This window comes from Miscanthus floridulus, chromosome 2 (genome assembly GCF_019320115.1).
Source record: "Miscanthus floridulus cultivar M001 chromosome 2, ASM1932011v1, whole genome shotgun sequence".
Lineage (NCBI taxonomy): Eukaryota > Viridiplantae > Streptophyta > Magnoliopsida > Poales > Poaceae > Miscanthus > Miscanthus floridulus.
The window spans coordinates 168959215-168984369 of record NC_089581.1 but is presented as its reverse complement, the minus strand read 5'-3'; the positions used below and the strand labels follow the sequence as shown (position 1 = coordinate 168984369).

Here is a 25155-nt window from a genome sequence, read left to right as displayed (position 1 = left end):
TACGTGGAGCAATATGAAACTGAGCGCCATCATTATCTGACCCTGAGCTCTAAACTGACTGACCCTTTGTGGCCGGAAGTGTCGCTGAAGCGGTCTGGGTCTGAGCTAGGGCAGGTGCTGCCTGTGAAGCTGCTAGTATGTCTGTCGTAGGATCTGACGAGGCGACAGATGAGGGGAGCCTCTGAGTAGTCATGATAGCTGGAGCGGCTGTAGACGGACCAGCAGAATGCATATGAGGTGGTGTAGGCATGCCGGTCAACTCGCTGAAAGATGCTCCAAGACTCCTAGAGACTGATGTTTCAAGCACGAATAGTGAGGGAGACTGCTCTGGTGAGAAACCCGTGTGATAAGGAGTAAACTGTGGGGCTACACCAGGTGAGGCTAACCACTGGGACACTTGTACAGGAGGTGAAGTAAACTGAGCTGGAGGCTGTCCCTGACTCTGGAGCCCACTGGGCTGTACTGCTGGAGTCGTCGAAGTGGTAGGAGGCTGTGCAAGCTGGGGTGAAGGCTGTGGCAGTGGGACCCTAATAGCTATCACTACATGCTGCATGAATCCCATGAGCTGCTACTGCATAAGTAACTGCTGGTGCTGAAGGAGCTGCTGCTGCCACTGGAACTTGTCCTGACGAGCTTGAAACTATGTGAAGTTGGCAGCTGTCTCCTGTGCCTGTCGTGTCTGATCCTACTGCATCCGCTCAAGAATAGCTATGAGAGCGGGGTCTGTCTGTGGAGTAGGTGGAGCAGAACTGGAGCTACCGGCCTCTGCATCATGTCTGCGTGGAGGCATCTGAGGTATAGGCTGGTAGTCATCGTCGGAGCTGTCACTATACTCGCTCACCTCCTGCTGTGCCTCTAGCTCCTCCTCCTCAGTGGCTACAATCCCTCTGATGATCTTATCCTACTGAGCTGTAGACTCTGGCACGTTGGGACGATGGCTAGGCTGTCTGGGTGCCTAAGGAGTGGTGTGTCTGATCCTCTGTGACAGGTTGTAGGCTGGGAACTCTGTGGTGGCACCTATATACTCATCCATCATACCAGGGGGCTTATCAAGCACTATTCTGCGGATGAGGAACGTGATCCAGTGAGCATAGGGAAGCTGCCTGTGACCCTTGAATCCCTCAGCAATAGTATCCTTCATCTCTGAAAGAAGGAGGTCCCAGATATCAAATACTATCCTCTGCATGATGACATTGAGAAGCTAGAGCTGTAAGTGAGTCAGGCCCTCCCTATATCCCAACCTAGGAAGCAGTGTCCTCCTGATGATGGCCTCTAGTACCCTCGCTGTAGGAGTCAAGTCACTGGGGTTCCTGCTCGACCCCTCACCAAAAGGCTCCTTGAAGCAATGCCGCACTAAATCTGTAGGAGGCACCTGCCCTCCATGAGGACGCCTGGGAGGCTCCTGCTGTCCATAGCAAACCTCATGCATCTTAACAGGTTGCTCCTGTAGCCTCAGTATCTCTCTAGCTCTGCCACTCGTCACTTTGTAGTCTTTGCCTTTGAAAGCAAAGTGAATGAATCTGTGATGAGGATCGATGTAGAGTGAGGCATAAAACTGATGGACCCAAGATGGTACATATATGCCCGTCCGTCCAATCAAATCTGTCAGTCCTAGTAAATATGACAAGTATGGCCGAATGCTCTCTCCGGCTGCTGCCACAATGGACTCTATCTGACAGACCCTCTGAGATCTAAACACTGCCCCACTGTTAAGATATGCATTGTAGAAATCCTCCTGCAGTGGTGTGTAGAACCCCTCAGCTGCTCTCTCATCCCTCCTCGGAGGAAACCAGACCTCAAACTCAACAAACCGCAGCTGCTGAACCTGCCTAGCTGTAGCGGCCCTCAAGTCAAGGTGAACCACTGGAGGTGGACCCTGTGGTCTAGGTGGAGGACATGATCCCCTCTGCTATGTCGGCGGCCTCGATGAGACTGGTACATGGGTCCATCTAGAGCGGCGAAGCTGGGGTGCTGGCTTTGTCTCCTCGGCCTCCTGGGTCTGCTCAACTGGCTGAGGCTCTACTGGTGGGGGCTGCTGCTGTGCCTCCTGCTGGGACTTCCCCTGAGGACGAGGCTCCTCAATAGGCAGACGGCGACCTACCATCATGATAGTCCTAGGTGGACCACCATGACGTCGCTCAGTCTCCTCAACTGCTGCCCTCTGTGCTGGTGTGAGCTGTGGATCTGCTATAACCACGCCACTACGGGCACCTCCTCTCTCAGCATGCTCTGCGGCCTCTGCAACAGCTACAGCTCTCGCTGTCTCTACATCGGGGTACTTCCGCTTCTTGGATGTCACCTGCTTGGTTGACTTGCCCTTAGATCTGGCTGGCTGGCGAGGTGGGGGCCTCCGATCATCATCACCTGGGCCACCACCAACATTCTTGGTGCGAGCCATCTGAACTGACAAGATGGTGAACTGCCGCTGATGAAGATCAACTGTCAAACTACCGCTTTCGAGGCTTGGCCTCGATCCTTACTCGTGAGCTTGGCTCTAAGTTGACTGCCAACTGCCAGACAAAACACAACGGAACCGACTCGCTGCACGATAGAATAGATGGATATACAAATAAATACCATATGTCTAATAGATGCGAAATCCTAATAGAGAAAGCAATGTAGATGCGAACTTGAATTGAGTGGCTTTCTACCTGACGATCAGTGATCCGAGAATAGATAAGATGTCATGCGGGGGATCCTCGGAACTGGGCTAGGGTTAGGGTAAATGTCCTGAATGTAATGGTGAATCAGAGACTACAAATCGATCTAGGTCACCATTGTATAGATCAAGATTGAAAGAAAAAAAAATTTCCTTACCAATCAAGGAGATGATAGGGCTAGGGCACATGAAGTGATGACCAGCAGGCTGGCGCAAGAAGCAACGAGACTGGGCATAGCCGCTGGCAGCGCAGACAGGGGAGAGAGCGTGGTGCTTCGGCTCGGTGGCGCGGCGAGGTACGGTGGCACGTGGCTGGCGAGGGGGCTGAGCGCGGTGGCGTGCGAGGCCAGGGCACGTAGCTCAGCTGCGGGCTCGGCAGCGTGGGCGCGAGGTGGCCGATGCAGAGCACTGGCGCGGGCAAGGCTACGGCAGTGTTGCGGCGGTGGTGGCTTGGGCTAGGGCATTTGACGGCGCTGGTTAGGTCAAGGAAGAGGAACACGAAGGCGCGGTTAAATAATCCCCCTAACGCGATAGAAAAGGAAATCGAAAAGAGTCCTGAAGACGCGCGAGATCCACTGACCGGACGCTCCGGTGGTAGCGACCGGACGCTACCACCCAGCGTCCGGTCGATTCCAGAGAGGTCCAAATCCTCTGGAATCGGGACCAGACGTGTCCGGTGGTCCATGACCGGACGCATGAAGGGTCCGGTCAGTACACCTTGGTCTTCCTTCAATCGACCGAACGCTAAACCCTTCCTGACCGGACGCACAGAAGCAGCGTCCGGTCACTCCTTCAGTAGCAGTTCACCTCCTATGAATTGACCGGACGCTGGACAGCAGCGTCCGGTGCAGCATCCAGTGCACCTTTTCTAGCAAACCTTCAACCTTCCTTCGCGCTGCCTGTTCCCAATCAAGTCCCAACTTGAATAAGATCCAAATAAACACCAATTGGGACTGATGTGAGTGACCTCTCTCAAACCCTCATATTTTTCAAAATATTTTGCCTTGGGCTATAATTCTTTTTAAGAAAATAGGCAACAAGAGAACAAATGGAACAAAACGACAAAACAACATTCATGCATATGTAATACTTGTAAGTAAATCTAGTTGCTTGTCAAGTTTGATCCAAGGTTAAGCTTCTTCACACGCTTTACGGCGGTTATCTTAACCATGTTAGACAAGCCCTATATGCATTGCCACAAATTAAACATGTTGTATATTACAATGAATGCAAGGGACAACACAAGCTCAATTTTTAGTGAAGTTACTAAAATCAAGTACATTGAGCTCATTCCGCAATCTACAAAATATAGCCTTATCTAGCGGTTTAGTAAAGATATCCGCTAATTGATCTTCGGATCTTACACCTTCTAGTGATATATCATTTTTAGCTACATTATCTCTTAGAAAGTGATGGCGGATATCTATATGCTTGGTGCGAGAGTGTTGAACTGGATTATTTGCAAGTTTTACCGCACTTTCATTATCGCACAAAAGAGATACTTTCTCTAGAACTACTCCATAGTCTAGTAAAGTTTATTTCATGTATAATATTTATGCACAACAAGCACCCGCGGCAATGTATTTCGCTTCGGTGGTGGACAAAGCCACACTATTTTGTTTTTTGGAGGACCAAGACACAAGTGATCTACCAAGCAAATGGCACCCTCCGGATGTGCTCTTTCTATCAACTTTACATCTGGCGTAGTTCGAATCGGAATAGCCAATTAATTCAAATAAAGCTCCTTTGGGATACCAAAGGCCAATGCTTGGTGTGTGCTTAAGATACCTAAGGATTCTTTTTACGGCAATTAAATGTGTTTCCTTAGGACTAGCTTGAAATCTAGCACACATACACACACTAAACATGATGTCGGGCCTAGATGCGGTTAAATATAACAAGCTACTAATCATAGAATGGTAGAGAGTTTGATCAACCGAGTTACCTCCCTCATCTAGGTCGAGATGTCCATTGGTAGGCATTGGGGTCTTAATTGGCTTACATTCATCCATCTTGAATCTCTTGAGAAGATCTTTTGTGTATTTCTCTTGAGAGATGAAGATGCCTTCTTTCATTTGCTTGACTTGAAAACCAAGAAAGAATGTAAGCTCACCAATCATTGATATCTCGAACTCCTTAGACATCAATTCACCAAATTCTTTGCATGAGTCTTCATTTGATGATCCAAAGATGATATCATCAACATATACTTGACAAATGAAGATATGCCCATCAAGCTTCTTGGTGAATAGTGTGGTGTCGACCTTCCCAATGGTGAAGCCCTTCTCAATAAGGAAATCCCAAAGGCGCTCATACCAAGCTCTTGGGGCTTGCTTAAGCCCATATAGTGCCTTGGACAACCTATAAATATGATTAGGATATCTAAGGTCTTCAAACCCGGGAGGTTGATCAACATAGACTAGTTCATTAATAAAGCCATTTAAGAATGCACTTTTCACATCCATTTGATATAGTTTCATTTCATGATGTGATGCATATGCAAGAAGGATATGGATGGCTTCTAATCTTGCAACCGGTGCAAAGGTTTCTCCAAAATCTAAACCTTTAACTTGAGAGAACCCCTTTGCAACTAGTCTTGCCTTGTTCCTCACAACAACACCTTGATCATCTTGCTTGTTGCGGAACACCCACTTTATTCCAATGACTCTTGCACCTTTTGATCGCTCTTCAAGATTTCAAACTTCATTGTGAGTGAAGTTGTTCAACTCTTCATGCATGGCATTGATCCAATTCAGATCTTTAAGAGCTTCTACCTTGGTAGGCTCATAGCAAGAGACAAAAGAGTGATGAGCAATAAATGAAGTAAGTTTTTGAGATTGAGTCATTACACCCTTTGATGGACTCCCTATGATGAGATCTTGTGGATGATCTTGTAGAAGAGGTGTATTTCTTCTATTGACCTCTTGAGGAGGAGGTTGTGGAGCATCAACATCTTGTGCTTGTACCACCATTTGCTTATGGGAGATATGAGTATCTTCATTTTCTACTCTCCCATCTTTTTCACCATCTTGTGGTACACTTGATGAAGAAGGTTGGTTAATGATTTGTACATCATCTTCATCATCTTTTGGCTTGATGTCTCCCACCGGAATATTCTTCATAGCCTCCCTCAATGGTTCATCACCTACATCATCAAGATTCTCATGTGCTCCTTGGGAGCCGTTAGATTCATCAAATTCCACATCATATGTTTCTTCAACCAAGCCGGTGGCATGATTAAATACTCTATATGCTTTGGACTTCAATGAGTAGCCAACAAGAAAACCTATATCACAACGTCTTTGAAACTTCCCTAGGTGTTGCCACTTCTTGTAGGTGTAGCACTTGCAACCAAACACCCTAAAGAAGGAGACGTCCAGCTTCTTCCCATTAAGCAACTCATATAGTGTCTTGACAAGGAACTTTTAAAGAAATAGGCTGTTGGATGCATAACATGCGGTGTTGATTGCTTCCGCTCATAGAGCTTCGGGGGTGTTGTACTCATCTAGCATTGTCCTTGCAAGAGTGATCAAAGTCCGGTTCTTCCTCTCAACTACACCATTTTGTTGAGGAGTATAGGTTGTGGAGACTTCATGTTTGATTCCAACTTCATCATAATATGATTCAATGTTTGTGTTGTCAAACTCTTTGCCATTGTCACTTCTTATCTTCTTGAGCTTCACTTCAAATTTATTTTGAGCTCTCTTGGCAAACTTGTTGAAACAAGATGCAACTTTGGATTTGTCATGAAGGAAGAACACCCATGTATACCTTGAATAGTCATCCACAATCACAAGACAATAGAGATTTCCTCCTAAACTCTTGTATGTTGTTGGTCCAAATAAATCCATGTGTAGGAGTTCTAGCACTCTTGTGGTTGACATGAAAGCTTTGGTTGGATGAGTGTTTGCAACTTGCTTGCTGACTTGACATGCACTACAAAGCTTGTCCTTCTCAAACTTCACATCCTTCAATTCTCTCACCAAATCATTCTTCATAAGCTTCTTGAGTGAGCTCATCCCAACATGAGCAAGTCTTCTATGCCATAGCCACCCAAGTGTTGTTTTGGTGAATAGCCAAGTCTTCAAGTTTGCATCTTCAGAGGTAAAGTCAACTAGATATAAGTTGTTGTATCTAAATCCATTGAATATCACTTGATTGTCATCTACCTTAGATACAACCACCTCCTTCTCGGTGAACAAGCATTGGAAGCCAAGATCACATAATTGTCCAACGGATAGCAAGTTGAAACTCAATGAAGCAACATAGAGCACATTGGAGATGGAATGATCATTTGATATTGCCACTTTGCCCAATCCTTTGACCTTGCCCTTTGAATTATCTCCAAATGTTATTTTCTCTTGTCCATCTACCTCTTCATCTAGTGAGGTGAACATACGAGGATCACCGGTCATATGTTGAGTGCAACCACTATCAATAATCCAATGACTTCCACCGGTCTTGTAGTTCACCTACACATAAGAGATTCAAGCTTTATGGATCCAAACTTGTTGAGGGCCCTTCACCTTCTCAACAAGTGACTTAGCCACCCAAATCTTCTTAGGCCTACTCTTGTTAGGGGGTCCTAAGAACATAACTTTCATCTTTCCACTAGAATCTTTTCTAAGCATGTAGTGAGCATTGAAAGCAAAGGGTCTAGCATGCTTGGGCAAGGGTTGTGGTGGTGGAGTTTGACACTCATGAGCAAAATGGCCTTCTTGTCTACACTCAAAACATCTCTTTGGCTTTGGCTTTGGCTTTGATTGTTGGTGTTGAGCTTGAGCCTTCTTCTTCTCTATACTTGCTATATATCTAATGCCACTTCTATCCATCTTCATGACAGTATTCATGAGTAGCTCACTTTGGAGATGCTTGCCTCTAGCAAACTTGCTCAATCCTACCTTGAGATGCTCTTTCTCCATTTTGAGCTTCTTGTTCTCTTCCTTGAGAACATCATTGTTCTTCTCTTCCTTGAGTTTCTTGTTTTCTTCTTTGAGCTTCTCATTCTCAAGGATCAACTCTTTGTCATGATCAAGAGTTTCTAGCATAATGGTGTTGTGACTTTTCATCTCTTCAAGATCTTTCATGAGCTTCTCATTGTCACTCTTGAGCTTGACATACTCATCATAGTCATTGCACTCAACCACTTACTTGCCTGTGCTACTAGATCCATGCTCAATGCTTTCATCGATTAAATCATCACATGAGGTAGCTATATCAATCTTAACAACAGGTTAGTAGCATCGTGTGGCTCATTTGGTAAGAATTCTTGTGCAAAAATAAGGGTATCATAATTGATCTTTAGAGTTGTATATTCATCTTTTAGCTTGTTGTGACTAGTGATAAGCTCATTGTGCACCCACTCAAGTTTATCATTTTTATCTTTAAGCTCTTTTTTAGAAGATTTGAGCTCCTTGAGTTTGGATGATAGAGAATCATTTGTTTCTTTGAGCTCATCATTAGCCTTTTCTAATGTATCACACTTAGCTAAGAGTGAATCATTTTTAGCATCAAGTTTTTCATTTGTAGCTCTACTCTTTCTAATGATCTTAGTATATTTTCTTAGTATTTTGATAAGATCATCATATGTAGGTGAGTCATCATCATCGCTATCACTATCATTATCGCTAGCATGTTTATCATCACTACTATCATCACTCTTAGTTACCTTGCGTTCACCTTTGGCCATAAGGCATAGGTGTGTAGAGGATGATGGCGATGATGGCGGTGAAGTTGCAAGATCAATTGCAATGGCGGCCACCTTTTCATCGTTACTATCATTATCGGATGATCCACTTGATGAATCAATGTTCGTGAGCCAATCACCAACAATATAGGCCTTGCCACTCTTCTTCTTCTTGTAGAACTCCCTCTTTTTGCCATCTCTCTTCTTGTAGGGCTTGTTCTTTTTCTTTTCATCTTCATCGCTTGAATCATCTTTCTTGCCCTTGTTCTTGAACTTGTCTTTCTTGGGCTTTGTGCATTGATGAGCTAGGTGGCCAAGTTCGCCACAATTATAGCAATCCATCTCAGAGATTGGCTTTCTTCTTGAGCTAGTGAAGAACTTCTTCTTCTTGCCATCAAACTTGATGCCACTCTTGTTTAGCCTTTTTAGCATCTTGGTGGTCTTCTTCACCATGAGGGCAAGGCTTTCTTCATCATCTTCATCACTTGAGCTCTCATACTCAAGTCTTGCTTTGCCCTTGTCTTGGCTAGCTTTGAATGCTAAGTCCTTCTCTTTCTTCTTTGTAGAGGATGAGTCATCTTGTGGTGTGATGTGCATGTACATCTCATGAGCATTGATCTTTCCCAAGATTTGTGTCGGTGTAGCGGTGGAAAGATCACCTTGATGTAGCACGGTCACAATGTGCCCATATTTGTTAATGGGGAGGACACTCAAGATTTTTCTCACAACGTCGGATAGTGACATTTGAGTAAGTCCAAGCCCATTGACTTCCTCTACAAGAACATTTAATCGAGAATACATCTCATTAGCACTTTCTTTGGGAAACATCTCAAAAGAATTTAGCTTTTTAATTACAAGATGATAGCGTTCCTTATGCTCACTCTTGGTTCCCTCATGGAGCGCACAAACGTCCGACCATAGTGCATGGGCGTCTTTGTGGTTCCTTACATGATTGAACACATTTTTGCAAAGGCCTCTAAAGATTGTGTTGCGAGCCTTTGCATTCCATTTTTCATAGTTCACTTCATCGCCTTGAAGTTGTGTGGCATTCTTAGGTGTTGGGAACCCTTGAGAGGCGGCTCTAAGTATTCCAACGTCTAAAGCTTCTAAGTACGCTTCCATGCGGATTTTCCAATATGGAAAATCATCTCCCTCAAAGATAGGAGGAGGTCCATCCCCATGAGACATCTTGCTCTAAGCGATTAAGCTTAAAAACGTGAGCACAAGGCTCTGATACCAATTGAAAGGATCAAGATGTCCAAGAGGAGGGGTGAATTGGGCTAATTCTAAATTCTCTTGCAATAATCAAATCCTACGGATAGCCCAATTAACCTCTTGTGCCTAGAAAAGTGTTTAAATCAAACTAATGCACAACAACCTCGCAACCTATGTTCCAAACTTACTCTAGCAAGCAATTCTATAGATGTAAAACAAGTATTGAATTGCTCAACGTAAATACTCAAAGTAAGTGCTCAAAGTAAATAGAGAGAGAAAGGAACACGGCGATGTTTTGCCGAGGTATCGGAGAGTCGCCACTCCTCACTAGTCCTCGTTGGAGCACCCGCACAAGGGTGTAGCTCCCCCTTGATCCGTGCAAGGATCAAGTGCTTTCTACAGGTTGATTCTTCGACACTCCATCATGGCGAATCACCCAAAACCGCTCACAACTTGAGTTGGGTCACCAACAAGCTCCGCCGGGTGAACACCAAACTCCCAATCACCACCAAGCCGTCTAGGTGATGGCGATCACCAAGAGTAACAAGCACGAACTCTCACTTGACCACGCAAAGCCTAATGAGAAGATGGATGCACACTTTGCTACTCTTGATTTGCTAGTGAGGCTACTCTCTTGGATTCTCAAATCACAAACACCTCACTAGGACCTTGCTCTTCTTGGCACTCACAAACGTGTTTCTCAGCTGTTGGAATGAGCAAAAGTTACTTCACTCACGAGTGGAGCTTCTATTTATAAGGCAGCCTGAAAAATGAACTGTTATGAGCTTCTGCGGGATGACTGGACGCTCCGATCGTTTTGACCGGATGCTCCGGTCAGTTCAACCTACGAACAGTTTTCAAGTGATGACCGGACGCTGTCAGGGTCCGGTCAGTACCGACCAGACACGTCCGGTCGCTCTTGGATGCTTACTGTAAACGACCGGACGCTGGATACTCAGAGTCCGGTCACCACTGACCGAACACGTCTGGTCACTTTTTCCCAAGTCTGGACCCTTACTGGAGTCGACCGGACGCTAGCCCTCAGCATCCGGTCACACAACCTTCCAGCATCCGGTCACACCAGACTTGTTCTTCGTGGTCAAATGAACTGACCGGACCCTACGGCCAGCGTCCGGTCGCACCGAAGCCAGCGTCTGGTTAGTGTTTGACCCTCCATTCACTTCCAACTTTTGAACATATGTGAATGAAGTTTGCTCCAAAGGATCTTAGATATTCATAGGAGCTACCTAGAGCTAGTTTTAACAAGTGTGCACCATACCTAACTCACTAGACTCAACTAGGTCAAGCTACCCGTTCATACCCTCCTTAATAGTACGGCCAAAGGAAAAACAAAGTCCTAAACTACTCTAAGTGTCTCTCCAACTCCAATCGACACTTAGAACTAGTTATCCTTAACCTTGTCATCCATCCTTTAAAAACCAAAACGATTTCCATCGTAGGGGCATGACAACCTCGATTGCCCAATCGATCTCCATTACCATGACCTAACTTAATTGCCTCTACAAAACACACGTTAGTTATAGTAATCTTGTATTGACATTAATCACCGAAATCCAACTAGGGGCCTAGATGCTTTCAACATCCAACTAACGCGTCCAACCACTCCCGCAATGTTAGCCGAACGACGGCACGATACAATGGAGTGGCCGACGAGACGGGAGTCACATCGACGCCATGCCATTCGGGACAGGACGGGGCTGGGGTTACCGGCCGCTGTGCTCGGCACTGTGCCCACGGCTGACACCCATGCTGCACTGTGCTGCCTAACCCCTGCTCCAAGGACAGCGCGGCGTGTAAAGTCAAGTCCGGGTCCCTGTAGCCTCGGGATCGATGTACAAGACCAACTGCTCCCTCTGAGCCTCGGCTATTCGCTTCCGGGCTCCTATAGCCTCAGGACTCGTGCCCTCCGAGCCCCCCCCCCCACAATGGTTCAGCCTCTGCACCGACTGGGCCTCGGCTCTCTACGTTGTCAGCACTCTGGAACCGGCACGTCGTCCGCAATACGCTCCATACCCTGCGTCAAGCTACAGGAGCTCCCACGTCATGCACAGGGCCAAGCTCCTATAGCCTCGGAATCAGCGCACCCGCGCCGTCGCATCTACCCAGCCTCAGCTCTCCGCGCCGGTCAAACATACAGTGACCAGCACGCCTCCAACAGAAGAAGGCGTGCATGCCACCACAGGAGCTCCCACGTCGCACAGGATCAGACGTGACCGGCACGTCGCTCTAGTGTACCGAGGACAAGACCGCTCCACCGACCATGCCGTCACAGTGACGAGCTGCAGGGAGTGACTATGCCGTCTCTGCTCACAAAACGCCATGTAGTAAATACATGTACCACCCCTGTGCCTCCCTTCGACTATAAAAGGGAGTGACCAGGGCCGCTTCTAAAGGGGGGAAGGGACTCACACGTGCAAGCAACGCACAACGCTCTGTAACACACACGCTTTCTCACTGCAAGAGATCAACATCTCAAGCAACCCACGTCACTCTACGCAGAGACCTGGGACTAGCTCCCTCTTTCGCTCAACTTGTAAGCCCCCCTACTACAAGCACCTCGGTGTAAGGAATACAAGATCGCTCTCTCAGACTAGACGTAGGGCACATATTGTCTGAACCAGTATAAACCTTGTGTCTCTTTACATCACCATCTAGGATTAGGGACACGCAGTACACTTTCACTAGTTGGTTGAGGATCCGCCGGACCAAAACACCGACACTGATGCTGTCAATGATTGAGCAAGTAGGGCATGCGAGCACTTGGTTGATTGAGCAAGTAGCAGCAACAGGCATCACCGACCGAGCACAGTAATCAGTTCCATTTCATAGAAAAAATGCAGAGTTTAGAAAAAAAAAATCCCGTGTTTTAAATAGGTTTCAGTGGTAAAAGAATCTTGCAGCATAAAATTATATTATATATGCATTTATTCTTATTATTGCTAAGAAAAATATAATCGGGGTACAAATAAAAAAATGGTAGAAAACTGAAGATTGCCAACGAAACAAGCAAGCGTTAGCGTATCTCTGACATTTCTCGGGCCATCGGCAATACATTTTTCGGATAGCTGGTAGTTGTCCGGTGTATACACAAAAAGATGCGATTGCCTAGAAGGAACAACCCCGTTGTTTTCCTCTCGTCAGTCCCACAATAATGCTGGGACGTTTCAATTTCTCTGCAGTTTCTTTGTTAGGTAGTCGACAGGTGGATCACCAGATAGTGAGAACGAAATGGTCAAGAGTTTTGAGTTGGTGGACGTCATGTTCAGAGTTTCAGACAGTAGCCGATGGCTATAATATTGTGTAGAGCTTGTGAGCAAACTTACAACGCCTCCTCTATGTACATGTACTCCATTTTTTAACACCGAATTGAGTGAAAATGACCAGAACCGAACTCCAACCTCCTAAATTCTAATTGTGTTGCGTGTTTAACGACGTCTTGTTGTAAATGGTAAAGAATTCAGAAACGAAGGAGAAACAGAGTTAAAGAAGCTGATGAACAAACTTCAGAAGGACCAATTACTGCTATCCAAAGAACTGAAAGGAAGTGAGAAATGGCTATCAGCCATGTGTAATACTTCACTTCAGTATTTCACTATTTCCAACAGTATCATTGTAAGAGAAGTTCATCAATATGCACATTAGCATAAGACGAAGAAGAACGAAACAAAAAAAAAACGTGCAGGACGGAGCCGCTGCATCCAAGGAAGGAGCCGGGCTCGGGCATGCCGGAGCAGAGAATATAACCATCATCACGCGTCCTGGGCGTAGAAGTCGATGATCTCCTTGAGGTCGAGGTGCAGGATCTGGGAGATGGACCGGGCGTCGCAGGCGAGCCAGAGGATGTGCTCGAAGAGGATGGCGTCGATGTCGACGAAGATGGCGCCGCCCCCGCCCCCGCCCCTGCGGTCCTCCTTGTGCGCCACCGTCTCCAGGAGCAGCCGGAACGGGTAGGAGTCGAGCACGAGGCGGTCCACCGCGAACGCCCGCCGCTCCTTCCCGACCACGACCGTCACCGTGGCCGGCGACGGCGGGGCCCCCGCGGCGTCGAGGGGGCGGTAGCCGATGCGGGGCGGCGAGGCCGACGGCCACCGGAGGAAGACGCAGCACCCGGCCATGGCGACGACGGCGGTGGCCGGAGGGTGCCTCGCTCTGCTTCTTGGCGGGCTTTCTCTGCTGCTCCTCGGGATCGTCTCCGCGTGCTGTGGGCCTGTGGCAGCTGAATCCGTCTTCAGGCTCTTCTGGCTGGGTCTGGGTGTAGCCAACTCGTTTATATGAGACGGCGGGGAGGTTGAACGAACCGTTGGGGAGAATTTACAGAACAGGGCCTAGTACCTACGGGAATCACCCGATGTACTATGTGCACGAGTGGTCTAGTTAAACGTATCTGATTCTAGGTAAAGTAGAGGGTTTATTTGAAAAGTGCTACTTCCATTGGATGCTAGCTTTGTTGTCTTGGGATAGCCGTTGGGTACTTGGGTTGGAGTGTTGGACCTGGCCATGCTGATTGCTGAGCCTCTTGATCGCGGAAAAGGACAGGCCGCGGCGTATTTCCTGAACGGGACCACGTCTCCGTGTCCGCCACTCGGCCGTTCCGCTTCGTTGTTGTCGCTCGCTGGGGCCTGGGCCTGGGCCTGGGGGCTTGGGGCTTGGGGCTTGGGGCTTGGGGCTTGCCCGTCTGACTTGGCCCGTCGGCTCGGCCTCGGCTCATGCTGCCTCGTCATGGTGTGTCTCACACTCTCTCACGTGTACTAACAACTTGTACGTTACCTGACTCATCTCCATGACTCCATCGGCTGCTTGGCCGTAGAAAAGCACCGCCCGGGTATTAGCGCGTGCGACGCCAAGACAGACAAAGACATGCGCTCCGTTCGGTTCTTGGGTGGCGGCGCGCGCGCCACCGAGTGGCCGAACCGTGGTGACGACTGCGCCTGATGCCCGTTCGTTTGGCTCATAAGCATGGTTGAAAGTATCATTGAATGCTTTGTTGTGAGAGAAAAATATTATTAGTTGACTAAACAAATACGGCTTATAAGGCATAAGTCCTGACGCGGCGCGGAAGCGGCCTCTGTGGCTGTGGACCTGTGGTGGCGCCGCACGCGGTACTCGTGCCGCGCGGGGAACACGTCGTGGTGGGCAACGGTCCAGCCCAACGGAAGTTTCGCGCGCGCCGCCCGGATGACTATCGTGCTTGCAGGCTTGTGCAGCAGGAGCCATCACCAACTCTGACTCTCTATGCGTGTGTTCCCTCTTAGAGTACGGGCGCAGCTGACGGATCAGTTCCGTTCCGTTGCTGTGGACTGTTTCTTCGTAAGGCTAACTCCCAAGCAGATTTGTTTTTGGGAACTAGTATAGGTAGATTGGTCATCTGCACTTTTTCCTCTGAGGTGATTGTAACTCGTTTCTTTAGATTTTGTTTGGCATAGCTCCTTTTTCACTAGTGATTTTTTTTAAACTTCAGGAGTAGCTCTATCCATAGAGCTAAAACTGATTTAAAATATAGAGCTCTTTAAAATATACTCTTATAGAATCCCACAAAGGAGCCCACAAAGCAAGTTGAAGCAGGAAGAAACAACTAGTTTCAGCTTCATCCCACACTAATCCATCTTGTTTCTATTTCAAAAATACTCATTTGATAAAAAAAAGCTTCAAACAACTTGTGAAGTTGCTCGAAAAGTTACGCCAAATGGAGCCTTAGTTGACGTCCCCCCTCAACACACTAGGACTTCACATTGGAACACATGAACAATCTAGACCCCGGGGCCCGACCCTTGTAAAAAGAGAAAACTTCGAAGACCTAGATTCTATAGGCCACAAATCCACCGGCTGCCCTGGGCGCACCGCCAATGCCACAATGAGGAAAAGAAGTCATTTTTGCCTCCTTAGACCCTATTTGGGACACTGAACTTATTTTATGTGGAAGAACAACTCGAAAATAGTACATCTTCGGAGACGCTTGTCTTCCACCAGTCACTAAGCACCCCGAAAGTAAGCTACATCAGGCGGATTCCGTCGAGCACATCCTAAGGGAGAACTCGAATAATCCACGTTTTTCCTTCAGGGTCCAATAATGAGAACGAGTTTACAATACTTAGTCTATTTCATACAATCAGAGTTTTTATAAATACATTATTACAGTACCAAGTTCATAGTGCAAAATTTAAACAGTGGAATTAAAATAAACGTCTATCGATAATATACAAGGACCCGTATGTGCCTACCAGAAGAATCCTTCACACAACAGCTACTCCTCAAACTGCACCTGCAACGGGGGTAAATAAACCCTGAGTACACAATGTACTCGCAAGACTTATCCGACTAGTGGATATAATTTTCTGACTCCAAAGGATATGATAAGTTTTATGGTTTGCTGTATTTCCTTTTTGCGGAAAGCAATACTAGTAGTGAATCCTTAAGTATGTTTCTTATTAACAGTCATGATTAGTTCATTATCTAACTATTCTAGGTAAGCACTTGTTCTACTTTCAAGCAAGAGTTGAGCAAATAGATTCATTTCAGCATATTTTATCTTCTAGTTCTTACTACGGTACTACATTGTAGATAAGTCGTACCGGATTACCCGATGATTCGTGAATCAATGTGCCCAGCTGAGTACCCCAAAACATAGCAGGACCAACCCATCACTCTCCTGTCAAGGGGTCCAGATCTCCATCCAAACTTGGACTCCAAGCCCCCACACCTGAGTCCCGGACTTAGTGTGGTGCTTAGACCTCCACCATCTCCACCTTCAATTAGTCGGTCCGAAAAGAGCCGGAACCTACGTTAAGAGAGCAACAAGCCTTCCCTGCTGTAACACTTTGTGTTACGATCTTGTTTAGCATCGCGATTTAGGTCTAAGAAAAATTTTCGAAACAAGTTTCTTGGATTTTTTATTTAAAATGTACTTGATGTGATAAGTGAATCCTATGTGACTTAGTTTTCTAGACTCAAATAAACGCCCAAGTTTAGTTTTCTAGACTCAAATAAATGCCCAAGTTAAATTACTCGGTGCATAAAGATATTTGGGAATGTCGAATGACAATTCTAGCCAATGGATAGCGAACGGTTTGTTCTATTAGGTTAAGCATGAAAAGCAACTTTTATAAATAAAATAAAATCCATTAATAAATGGAATGATATATATATATAGCTTTTGAATCTTATTTAAATTCGAGCTTTGTTGAAAATCTACTTGTGCCTAGATGTTGCTAATGGTCTAAATTAGTAAACCGATATATATATATATATACTCACGTGTTTATTTTGATAAACGCGCTCAGTTGAAAAGCCTTGGTCTAGTGACATGTTTTTACGTATAGACTCGTTTTAGTCCATATGATAAGTTGGTAACGTATCCACGACAGCTGCCCGTCTAGTCGCTTCATAAATTTACGTGGTTGGTGTGAAACATGTTACTGACGGGAGATAGCGCAGCAACTTAGCAGTCTTCATTTACTTTTCCTGGCGCGGCTTCAGCGTACTCGCCTTGCTTTGCAATTATGCACCGTCTCGTTTTCCATCGTGGCTCTACACCCCGGCATGTCCGTTTGCCTATGCCCCTGTCTTTCTCTCCATCGCTTGCGTCGTGTCCGAAATTTTAAATGGGAGCACATGGCTCTGTCGTGCCACGTCTGCTTGTTCTGTCGCTTCACTCTACGGCACCATGAATGCCTCTGCTGCCTCGGTCTTCCTCTGTTGTCTGCCTTTACTTGTCTTGTCTGCCTCTGCCAAGCGAAGCTAGACCGCCCTCTTACTCCCGCCCTTTTTCTTCTGTCGCCAGGATTGACGTCGCCAACTCCTCCCTCGGGGGCGCGTGCGTGCCTCCGTGGCCGCGCTAGTCCTACAGTTTTCCCCCCACGTTGTCCCCAGCGCTGCCCTTCCTTTCCCCGCTCCTCACGCCCCGTAGCAGCCATAGTGCCTGCGTCGCCATGCTATGCCCCACGCCCGCCCCGCTGGCCCTCTCTCTCTATGTTTGCCTTCTGTCGCTTGAGGCCGCAGTCGCCGCGCCTCCTGCCCACCCGCAGTGTCGCCAGCCACCGCATATGTGAGCGCGTGCGAACCTCCACGGCTCTGCCTCGCCTCGCTCATCCTCGCACCTGTGGCTCCTCCTATTCCACGCGCCGGTGTCCCCGCCGTCGCTAAGGCACACCTCGAGCGTGCCGAGCCCGCTGCACTCCACAATGCTATTCTCCACGTGTAGCGCTGACGCCCCTCCTCTTCCTCCCCGTGTCCCCGCCATTGTCTGCTTCCACCGTCACCACTGCGTGCGCAAGCATGCCATGTCGCCCAGTGCCGAGGAGCTCGCCTCGCCGGCCGTCGTGCCCCGCAACCACCCCGATGCACCGTGGCCGCCACCGCCCAGCCGCGCACTCCTTCCCCGCGCACGCGCGCCGCCGTTGCACAGTCACCACGCCTGGATGTGCCGTTCCCACTGCCGCCCAGTGCTCCCCTGTATGTGCTCTGCTTTTGAGGATGAAGAGAAGGGTAAGAATTGAAGTAGAAAGTTATACATGGTTCTTATTGCAAAATATGTGACTATCAGGAATAGTGACGTGTACTGTGGATTAATTTGAGGAGAGCTCAGGGGCCTCATTGCGAAAGTACCGCCGGCCGCGCGCCCCGCTTGGGCCGATCTTGTGCCACTTGCGCTGGCCCGCGTGCACGTCGGTGGGCCGTCTGCTTGGCTTGCTGGGCCACTCGCGCCCCACCCTGCCGCCTAGACCGTTCGCGCCCGCGTGCTTGGGGCGGCCTTGTGCCGCGTCTGTCTGGGCCGTTCGCGCGTACGCCTCGCCTGCTTGGGCCGCTCGCTGGTCTAGTCTGCTGTGCGCCTGGCCGTGCCACTGGACCGCGTGCGCATGTTTCCACGTTGGGCCGAGATTATTGACGTTGGTCCATTTTGATTTGTAGATCAATTTCTAAGTTAGTTTATAAGGTAAACCTGTAAATTCGTAGTAAATCATAGAAAAATCATAAAAATACTAAACCAATTTTGTTGAGTTCCTAAAACCATGATCTATCTAATAGTGTATTTTGTTCATATAGATTCGGTATATTTTTAGGGTTGCTCTAATTATTTTAACATGCTTAATATTGTTAAAAGGTGAACTTGTAGGAATTTCCGTGATAAATCGATGATAGTGTTGACTCTGAGTATTTTATGATAAATTACTAATATTATTAGCAGCTCACTGTATTTTTTGTAGCTATAGAATAATTAGTTTGCTAGCTTAATAACAATGCTCTATTTCGAATAAAGATTAAATCGATAGAATAAAATAAAGAAACACCTTGGAATTGTATAACTAAAATAATTATTGGGAAATAACGCTTTATTGGACAACATGGATACGTAGCCTAATTACGGTCATCGTTAGAACTACCTTGTTAACTTGAAAGGCGTAAATCATAATTTACGGGTCATGGTTGCAGTTAATTAATTACGTCTTTGCGTTGCATCGCATTGCATATCATAATAGGGATGCCGATGCATCGCGGAGTCATCGGGAGTTGCTGGAGGAATGTTGCTTTTGGAGATCGGTTGCCATGATGGAGTGCTAACTTCTAATTAAATTTTACCTAGGCAAGCCCCGGTGTATAACCTCTATTATTCTGCACTTTAAATTATATTTGTGCATTAAGTTTTAAGCAGTCGAATGAAACCCACTTGCATATATATATATATATATCCTTATCCTATGAGTCTTACTAGTATGACAGGATCGTATAGATTTCTATGCTACAGAACTCCGGTAGAAGTCGAGTGATTGCTTGTTACTCACGAGAGATAGGAAATATCTTATTGTATTATTATCACTTGGAAAATATAAATGGTGGAAAGAAAAAATGGTGACCAGGTAGAGATATGGTTTGGGTATTGGTGGGTGTAAGAGGTTGTGTCCTGCGGCCATGGGACATAGCTTGGTTACACTACTTTTTCTATCTATGTCGGTTAAGGACTGACCGTTGCATAAGACGCTAGGCAAGTCATAGACTTATTATCCCGAGCACATACTTGGGTATGGGCGCTTGGAAGAATTATTACTCTCTTGTTATGGGTTTCGGCTCTTTCCGGACCGACTGTCATGGTGGTTTTTGGGTTAGAAGGTCCTTGCACCGCACTGAGTCTGGAACTCAGGGGCAGGGGCTTGGAGTCCCAGTTTGGATGGGGACCTAGACCCTATGACAGGAGGGTAGTGGGTTGGTCCTACTTGTGCCCGGGGTATAAGCGGGGTGTGTGTTTTCGTGGTACCCAGCTAGGGGCATTGATTCATGAATCACCGACGTTTCTGGTACGACTTGTCTTAACCCTAACACCGTACTAAGAACTGAAAGATGAAATACAAAAAAAAGGAAATTTGATTGCTTACCACCCGCTTGAAAGTAGCACAGGTACTTACATAGAATGGTAGTTAATGAACTAATGCACTGCTAATAAAAATCGAATATAAGGACGTATTTTTAGTAATGCTCCTGCAGATGTAATAAACCCACAAGCCAGATAGCCTTGTATATCCTTGGAGTCTTTTCTTTCCTCCTATCGGGTAAGTCTTGCTGAGTACAATTGAGTACTTAGGGTTTTATTTCCTCCTATTGCGGGTGATAGGTGGATGCTAGAGCTGACCCTTGTATGTGGATTCCTCCTGGTAGTCTCAGTGAGGATTTCTTTTACGCTGCGATCATAGTTTTTATTTATAACTCTTACTAAATATTTTTATAAATTAAAGTTTTATAATCTGTTATCATAGTTTATATATCAATGTTTCATCATGTCATGAATAGATAATTATTTTCGTTGTAATTCTGATCACATGTTTATATTCCATTGTTAAATTAAATTGTTCACAACTCTGATAATATGATTACATTTCGTTGTTATCACAATAAATATTAAAATCCGATGTTGTATTAAAAGTGATATAAGAAATGGTTAAGAATAATGTAAGCTTTATTCTCTCATTTGTGATCCTGATGGGAAAATGTGGATTTTCGGGTTCTCCCCTAGGGTGTGCCTGACGAAACCGAGTAATTTAGGGTCCTCCCTCAAGTGCTTAGTGTCTAATGGAAGACAAGCACTCCTGGAAGGTAATAGATTAGGCGGTTGTGCCATAGGTGGTATCAGAGCACAAATGAGAAAATAAAGCTTTGAAAACCTTTTCTAAAAGAAATTTTGACAACAAATTCTTTTTAAAAGAATAGGACGTTTGTATGTGAAGTTATATAAGTAGCCCTATTACTATGGTTATGTATCCAGGATAGATGACACTCTTCTTACTTAGGTAGGCTTAATCAATTTTTCTGCAGGTACACTGACTCGAGCATAGTCCGATAGTATCGACTAGTTATAGGGAGAGAATGATGTGCCAAAAATCTAAGAACGGTTGTCCTATATGTTGGCAACAGTGAAAGAATGTATAGGATGTGCATTCATGTATATCCTGGTTGTGCATTGTAGTGATGTATTGCTTGCGGATACGCCATCTATAGGTGTCACGCGTGTCGTATTGTGCATGACTGACTCGTTCCTCTTCTAGAGTTAATTCTGCACTGTGGCTTTGTACTCCACATTCGCCCGTGGTTCACGCCGATCATGACCCACATCTCCCCGTACTCTTTTCCTTGTCAAACCCTTGCCCTACAGTCATACTAGTCTGTAATGGCCTCGGACATCGCTCATCTCGAACGCGCAAAAAATTGGTCACTTCTTTCGAAGCGATCTCGTGCAGGAACCCTTGGTGGACCACGTCAGGACCACTGAACGCTTTACCTTTATAAGTAGAGCATGGCTTAGCCATTGCTACCACCACTCGACGTACTTTAGCTCGCCTAGCTTTTCCTTTAAGCAAGCTTTTTGCTTAGTCCTTCCTCACAACCACCGTCAGGAATGGTAGGAGCCTAGGTTAGTAGTTACTACCTAAACATTGAGGGTTTTCCCAGAATCCTACATGCCACCCTGCAAAAGCTCGAAGTCAAAGATCGTTCCGAGTATGAGGGCCGTGAGTTTGAGAAGCATGGCACCAAGAGGTGTGAGGTTACCGTCTACATCAGGAAGAGTGAAGAGTTCCCCGACATCACCGAACCCTAGAATATGACCACAACTGGGTTTTGCTTTGTCAACACCTACCAGGTTGTGGCCCACAAAGCCTTGCGATACCTTTACCAGATCTATAAAGAGCCCATTGCCTACACCTCCATGAGGTTCTTTCCACCTTTGGACAAGAATCGGCGGGCATGGAGGGCTCGCATGGAGGCTTTGCAAGGGCGGGATGCGCAAGAGGATAGTCCACCGTGGTGCACTTGACCACGTACCTGCTTGCTCTAGATGAGCATTTTGATCGACAAGCCTTGGAGCTAAGTACATGCCTCTGGCGTGCCGAGGAAGCTGAGATCTTCTCTAGGATGCTCTAGGTGCAACTTGCCAAAGTGCATGCTAGTGCGGCAGCCGCTGAGAGTTGAGAGACTACCATGTCAAAAGCTCTGAAGGAGCCTAAAGATAAACATGTCCATCAGTTGGGTGAGGCCTATCTTGTCACCAGGGCCAGGCAGAAGACACTGGTTATGGAATGACATGATTCCTCAATCTTAGAGGGAATCCCTATCCATCCGCCAGAAAGAAGGAGAACTAGTGTTGTAGCACCACTAGCACCTCCACCCTCGGATGTGTCAGAAGTAGAACCCTTGATTCCTCTTACCCAGCCACTGCCAAGAGAATAGGTAGATCCATAGCTAGGGCGGTAGAAGGATTCACCGAGCTTGGGAATGAAGTTTCATGGCCTAGAGTAGATTAGTTTCCTTGGGATGTTGTACCCATAGTAGTAGTGCTTTTTGTCGTTGTTCTCTAGTATTGTACCCTTGCTGTTGTTGTCGTCCGTAGTTGTTGAGATCATCGGACCATAGGGAATGATGTGTCATGAATAGGAGCCTGAATGCATGTATGATGTACTCGTATAAGACCGTTGGAATGTGCATTTTGTTCATTTCGCTGTGTTATTGCGTCCATCTACCCTTAAGTTCGTGAGACGTGCTAAGAGTTTTCAAGGGCGATTAAGCGGGTTATAAGAGAAGTTACTATTTAGATACCAGTAGACCAGCCATGATTGAATGACATAGGACACTGTATCAACTAATTATGGATGTCCCAATAAAACACTTGAATCTCTTTAAATCAAATTCGTCGTTAGATTTGAATTCCTTGTCCCTTGTTGTGAAGGGAACCCTTATTGTTTGAATCTTCCCTTGCAATACTCCTCTTACTCTATGGTCTATGACCCCACCGCCATCATGGCATATAAGGTGGTAATAGTTGCCTGGTTAATAGCTTATGGTGCTGCGATAAAACTAAGGGCTCCCTATGGAACAGCTGACACATGGTGATGCTACTCGACACAGGCTGGTATCGAGGTTGTTGACCAAGTACCTTTACCAAGTTACACCGCCATACTGCTTTTGATACAAAATATTCCTTGAAAATATTCAGGTGTTCAAACAGGAAATCCACAATAGGTTGATGAAATAGTGTTCTCTCAAAGTAAACAAGAGGAGGTGGTTTTGGATGAAGCATATATGTCGTGATCTCAGTTCATATAAAGGTTGGTACATATTGTGGTCAAGGAAGGAAAAGAAAAAGAAGAGTAGTAAGGAAGGTAGCCACGGGTAGTTGGGAGAAATTGTTAAAGCCAACGTGGACGTCATGTCCCAAGTCCTGTGTTTAGTTGACCGTAGTATGCCTGCCGGATTGTTTTGCTACGTGCCCTGTGAGCGTCGTCTATGTTGGACCTTGAGCCCTATTTTCATGCGGCTGCGGCATCGTGCCGCACTCGCCATCTTCATGCACTATGTGTTTCCCTTTTTCCCCAGCATCCAGTCGGCTCTTAACCCCCACGCCTTCGTTCCCATACTAGACCCCCCCCTTTCCACTCCCTTCTTTCTTCTTTTACAAACACGACCGCCCGCCTGCCTCCCTCATTGAGCACACCCTCTTATCTCCCCTCCTTTATTCCACCTCCGCTCGCTGGCACGGGGAGCGCACCATGGCCGTGTTTATTCCCATGGCATGAATCGTTTGTGTATGCCATTCACGCCACCTTCACTTCCGGTGTGTTGCGCCCACCTCTGTTCGCCACTATAAAATGTGCTTGATCCTTGCTCTTCTTCCTCATCCCCATTCCCCTCACATTCGGAGTGGAGCTATGAGATCTGGTCATTATTGTGTAGCCTAGTCTGTTAGTCTAAGGTGATGGTGTAATCTAAGAAGAAGAAAGGATCTGGTTCGTCGAAGGAGTTCAAGTGTACCATTGGTTAGTCGATCTTAGGGTTCACGATGTTTGACTTCTCAGTCGATTATTTTTGGATCTGTTGGTCATACGCCATGTTTTGGATAATTATTATCTTGTTGTTTCTCTATTGTCCTCGTCTATCTCGACTTCTAGATTAAGCCTTGGTTGTACTAGATTGCTCTTGACCATGTATCTCTAAATCCCCGTGTGGGTTAGTATTTGAAGTCATGTAATCTTTCGTGTAATCTCATATTTATGTAATGCAATCATGTTTCCCCTCTTCTGGTTCTTGCTTCGAATCTCGAGACGAGATTCTTTTTAAGGGGGCTTGGTTGTAACACCCTGGTGTTACGATCTTATTTAGCACCATGATTTAGGCCTAAGAAAAATTTTTGAAACAAGTTTCTCAGATTTTTGATTTAAAACATACTTGATGTGATAAGTGAATCATATGTGACTTAGTTTTCTAGACTCAAATAAACGCCCAAGTTAAATTACTCGGTGCGTAAAGATATTTAGGAATGTTGAACGACAATTGTAGCCAATGAATAGCGAACGGTTTGTTCTATTAGATTAAGCATGAAAAGCAACTTTTATAAATAAAATAAAATCCATTAATAAATGGAATGATATATATATAGCTTTTAAATCTAATTTAAATTTGAGCTTTGTTGAAAATCTCCTTGTGCCTAGATATTGCTAATGGTCTAAATTAGTAAACCGATATATCACGTGTTTATTTTGATAAGCGCGCTCAGTTGAGAAGCCTTAGTCTAGTGACATGTTTTTATGTATAGACTCATTTTAGTCTCTATGATAAGTTGGTAACGTACCCACGGCAGCTGCTTGTCTGGCCGCTTCATAAATTTACGTGGTTGGTGTGAAACACGTTACTAATGTGAGATAGCGCAGCAGCTTAGCAGTCTTCATTTACTTTTCCTAGCGTGGCTTCACCGTACTCGTCTTGCTTTGCAATTATGCACCGTCACGTGTTCCGTCATGGCTCTACACCCCGACGTGTCCATTTGCCTATGCCCCTGTCTTTCTTTCCATCGCTTGCGTCATGTCTGAAATTTTAAATGGGAGCACATGGTTCTATCATGCATTCGTGCCATGCCACGCTAAGCGCCACCGTTCGTTTGCTTGTTCCATTGCTTCACTCTGTGGCACCATGAATGCCTCTGGTGCCTCGGTCTGCCTTTGTTGTGAGCCTTTACTTGTCTTGTCTGCCTCTGCCAAGCCGAGCCAGACCGGCCTCTCACTCCCTCTCTTTTTCTCCTACCACCAGGATTGACGTCACCAAC

The 25155-nt window shown here is 46.2% G+C and overlaps 1 protein-coding gene across 1 annotated transcript; it reads right to left on the bottom strand.

The window, feature by feature from the left end:
- Window positions 1–12603: 12603 nt before the first annotated feature.
- LOC136540588 (auxin-responsive protein SAUR76-like) lies at window positions 12604–13839 on the bottom strand. Its single transcript, XM_066532589.1, has one exon. It carries the CDS (start codon window positions 13694–13696, stop codon window positions 13331–13333), a length of 366 nt encoding a protein of 121 aa, XP_066388686.1. The 5' UTR covers window positions 13697–13839; the 3' UTR covers window positions 12604–13330.
- Between the last annotated feature and the right edge of the window lie 11316 nt (window positions 13840–25155).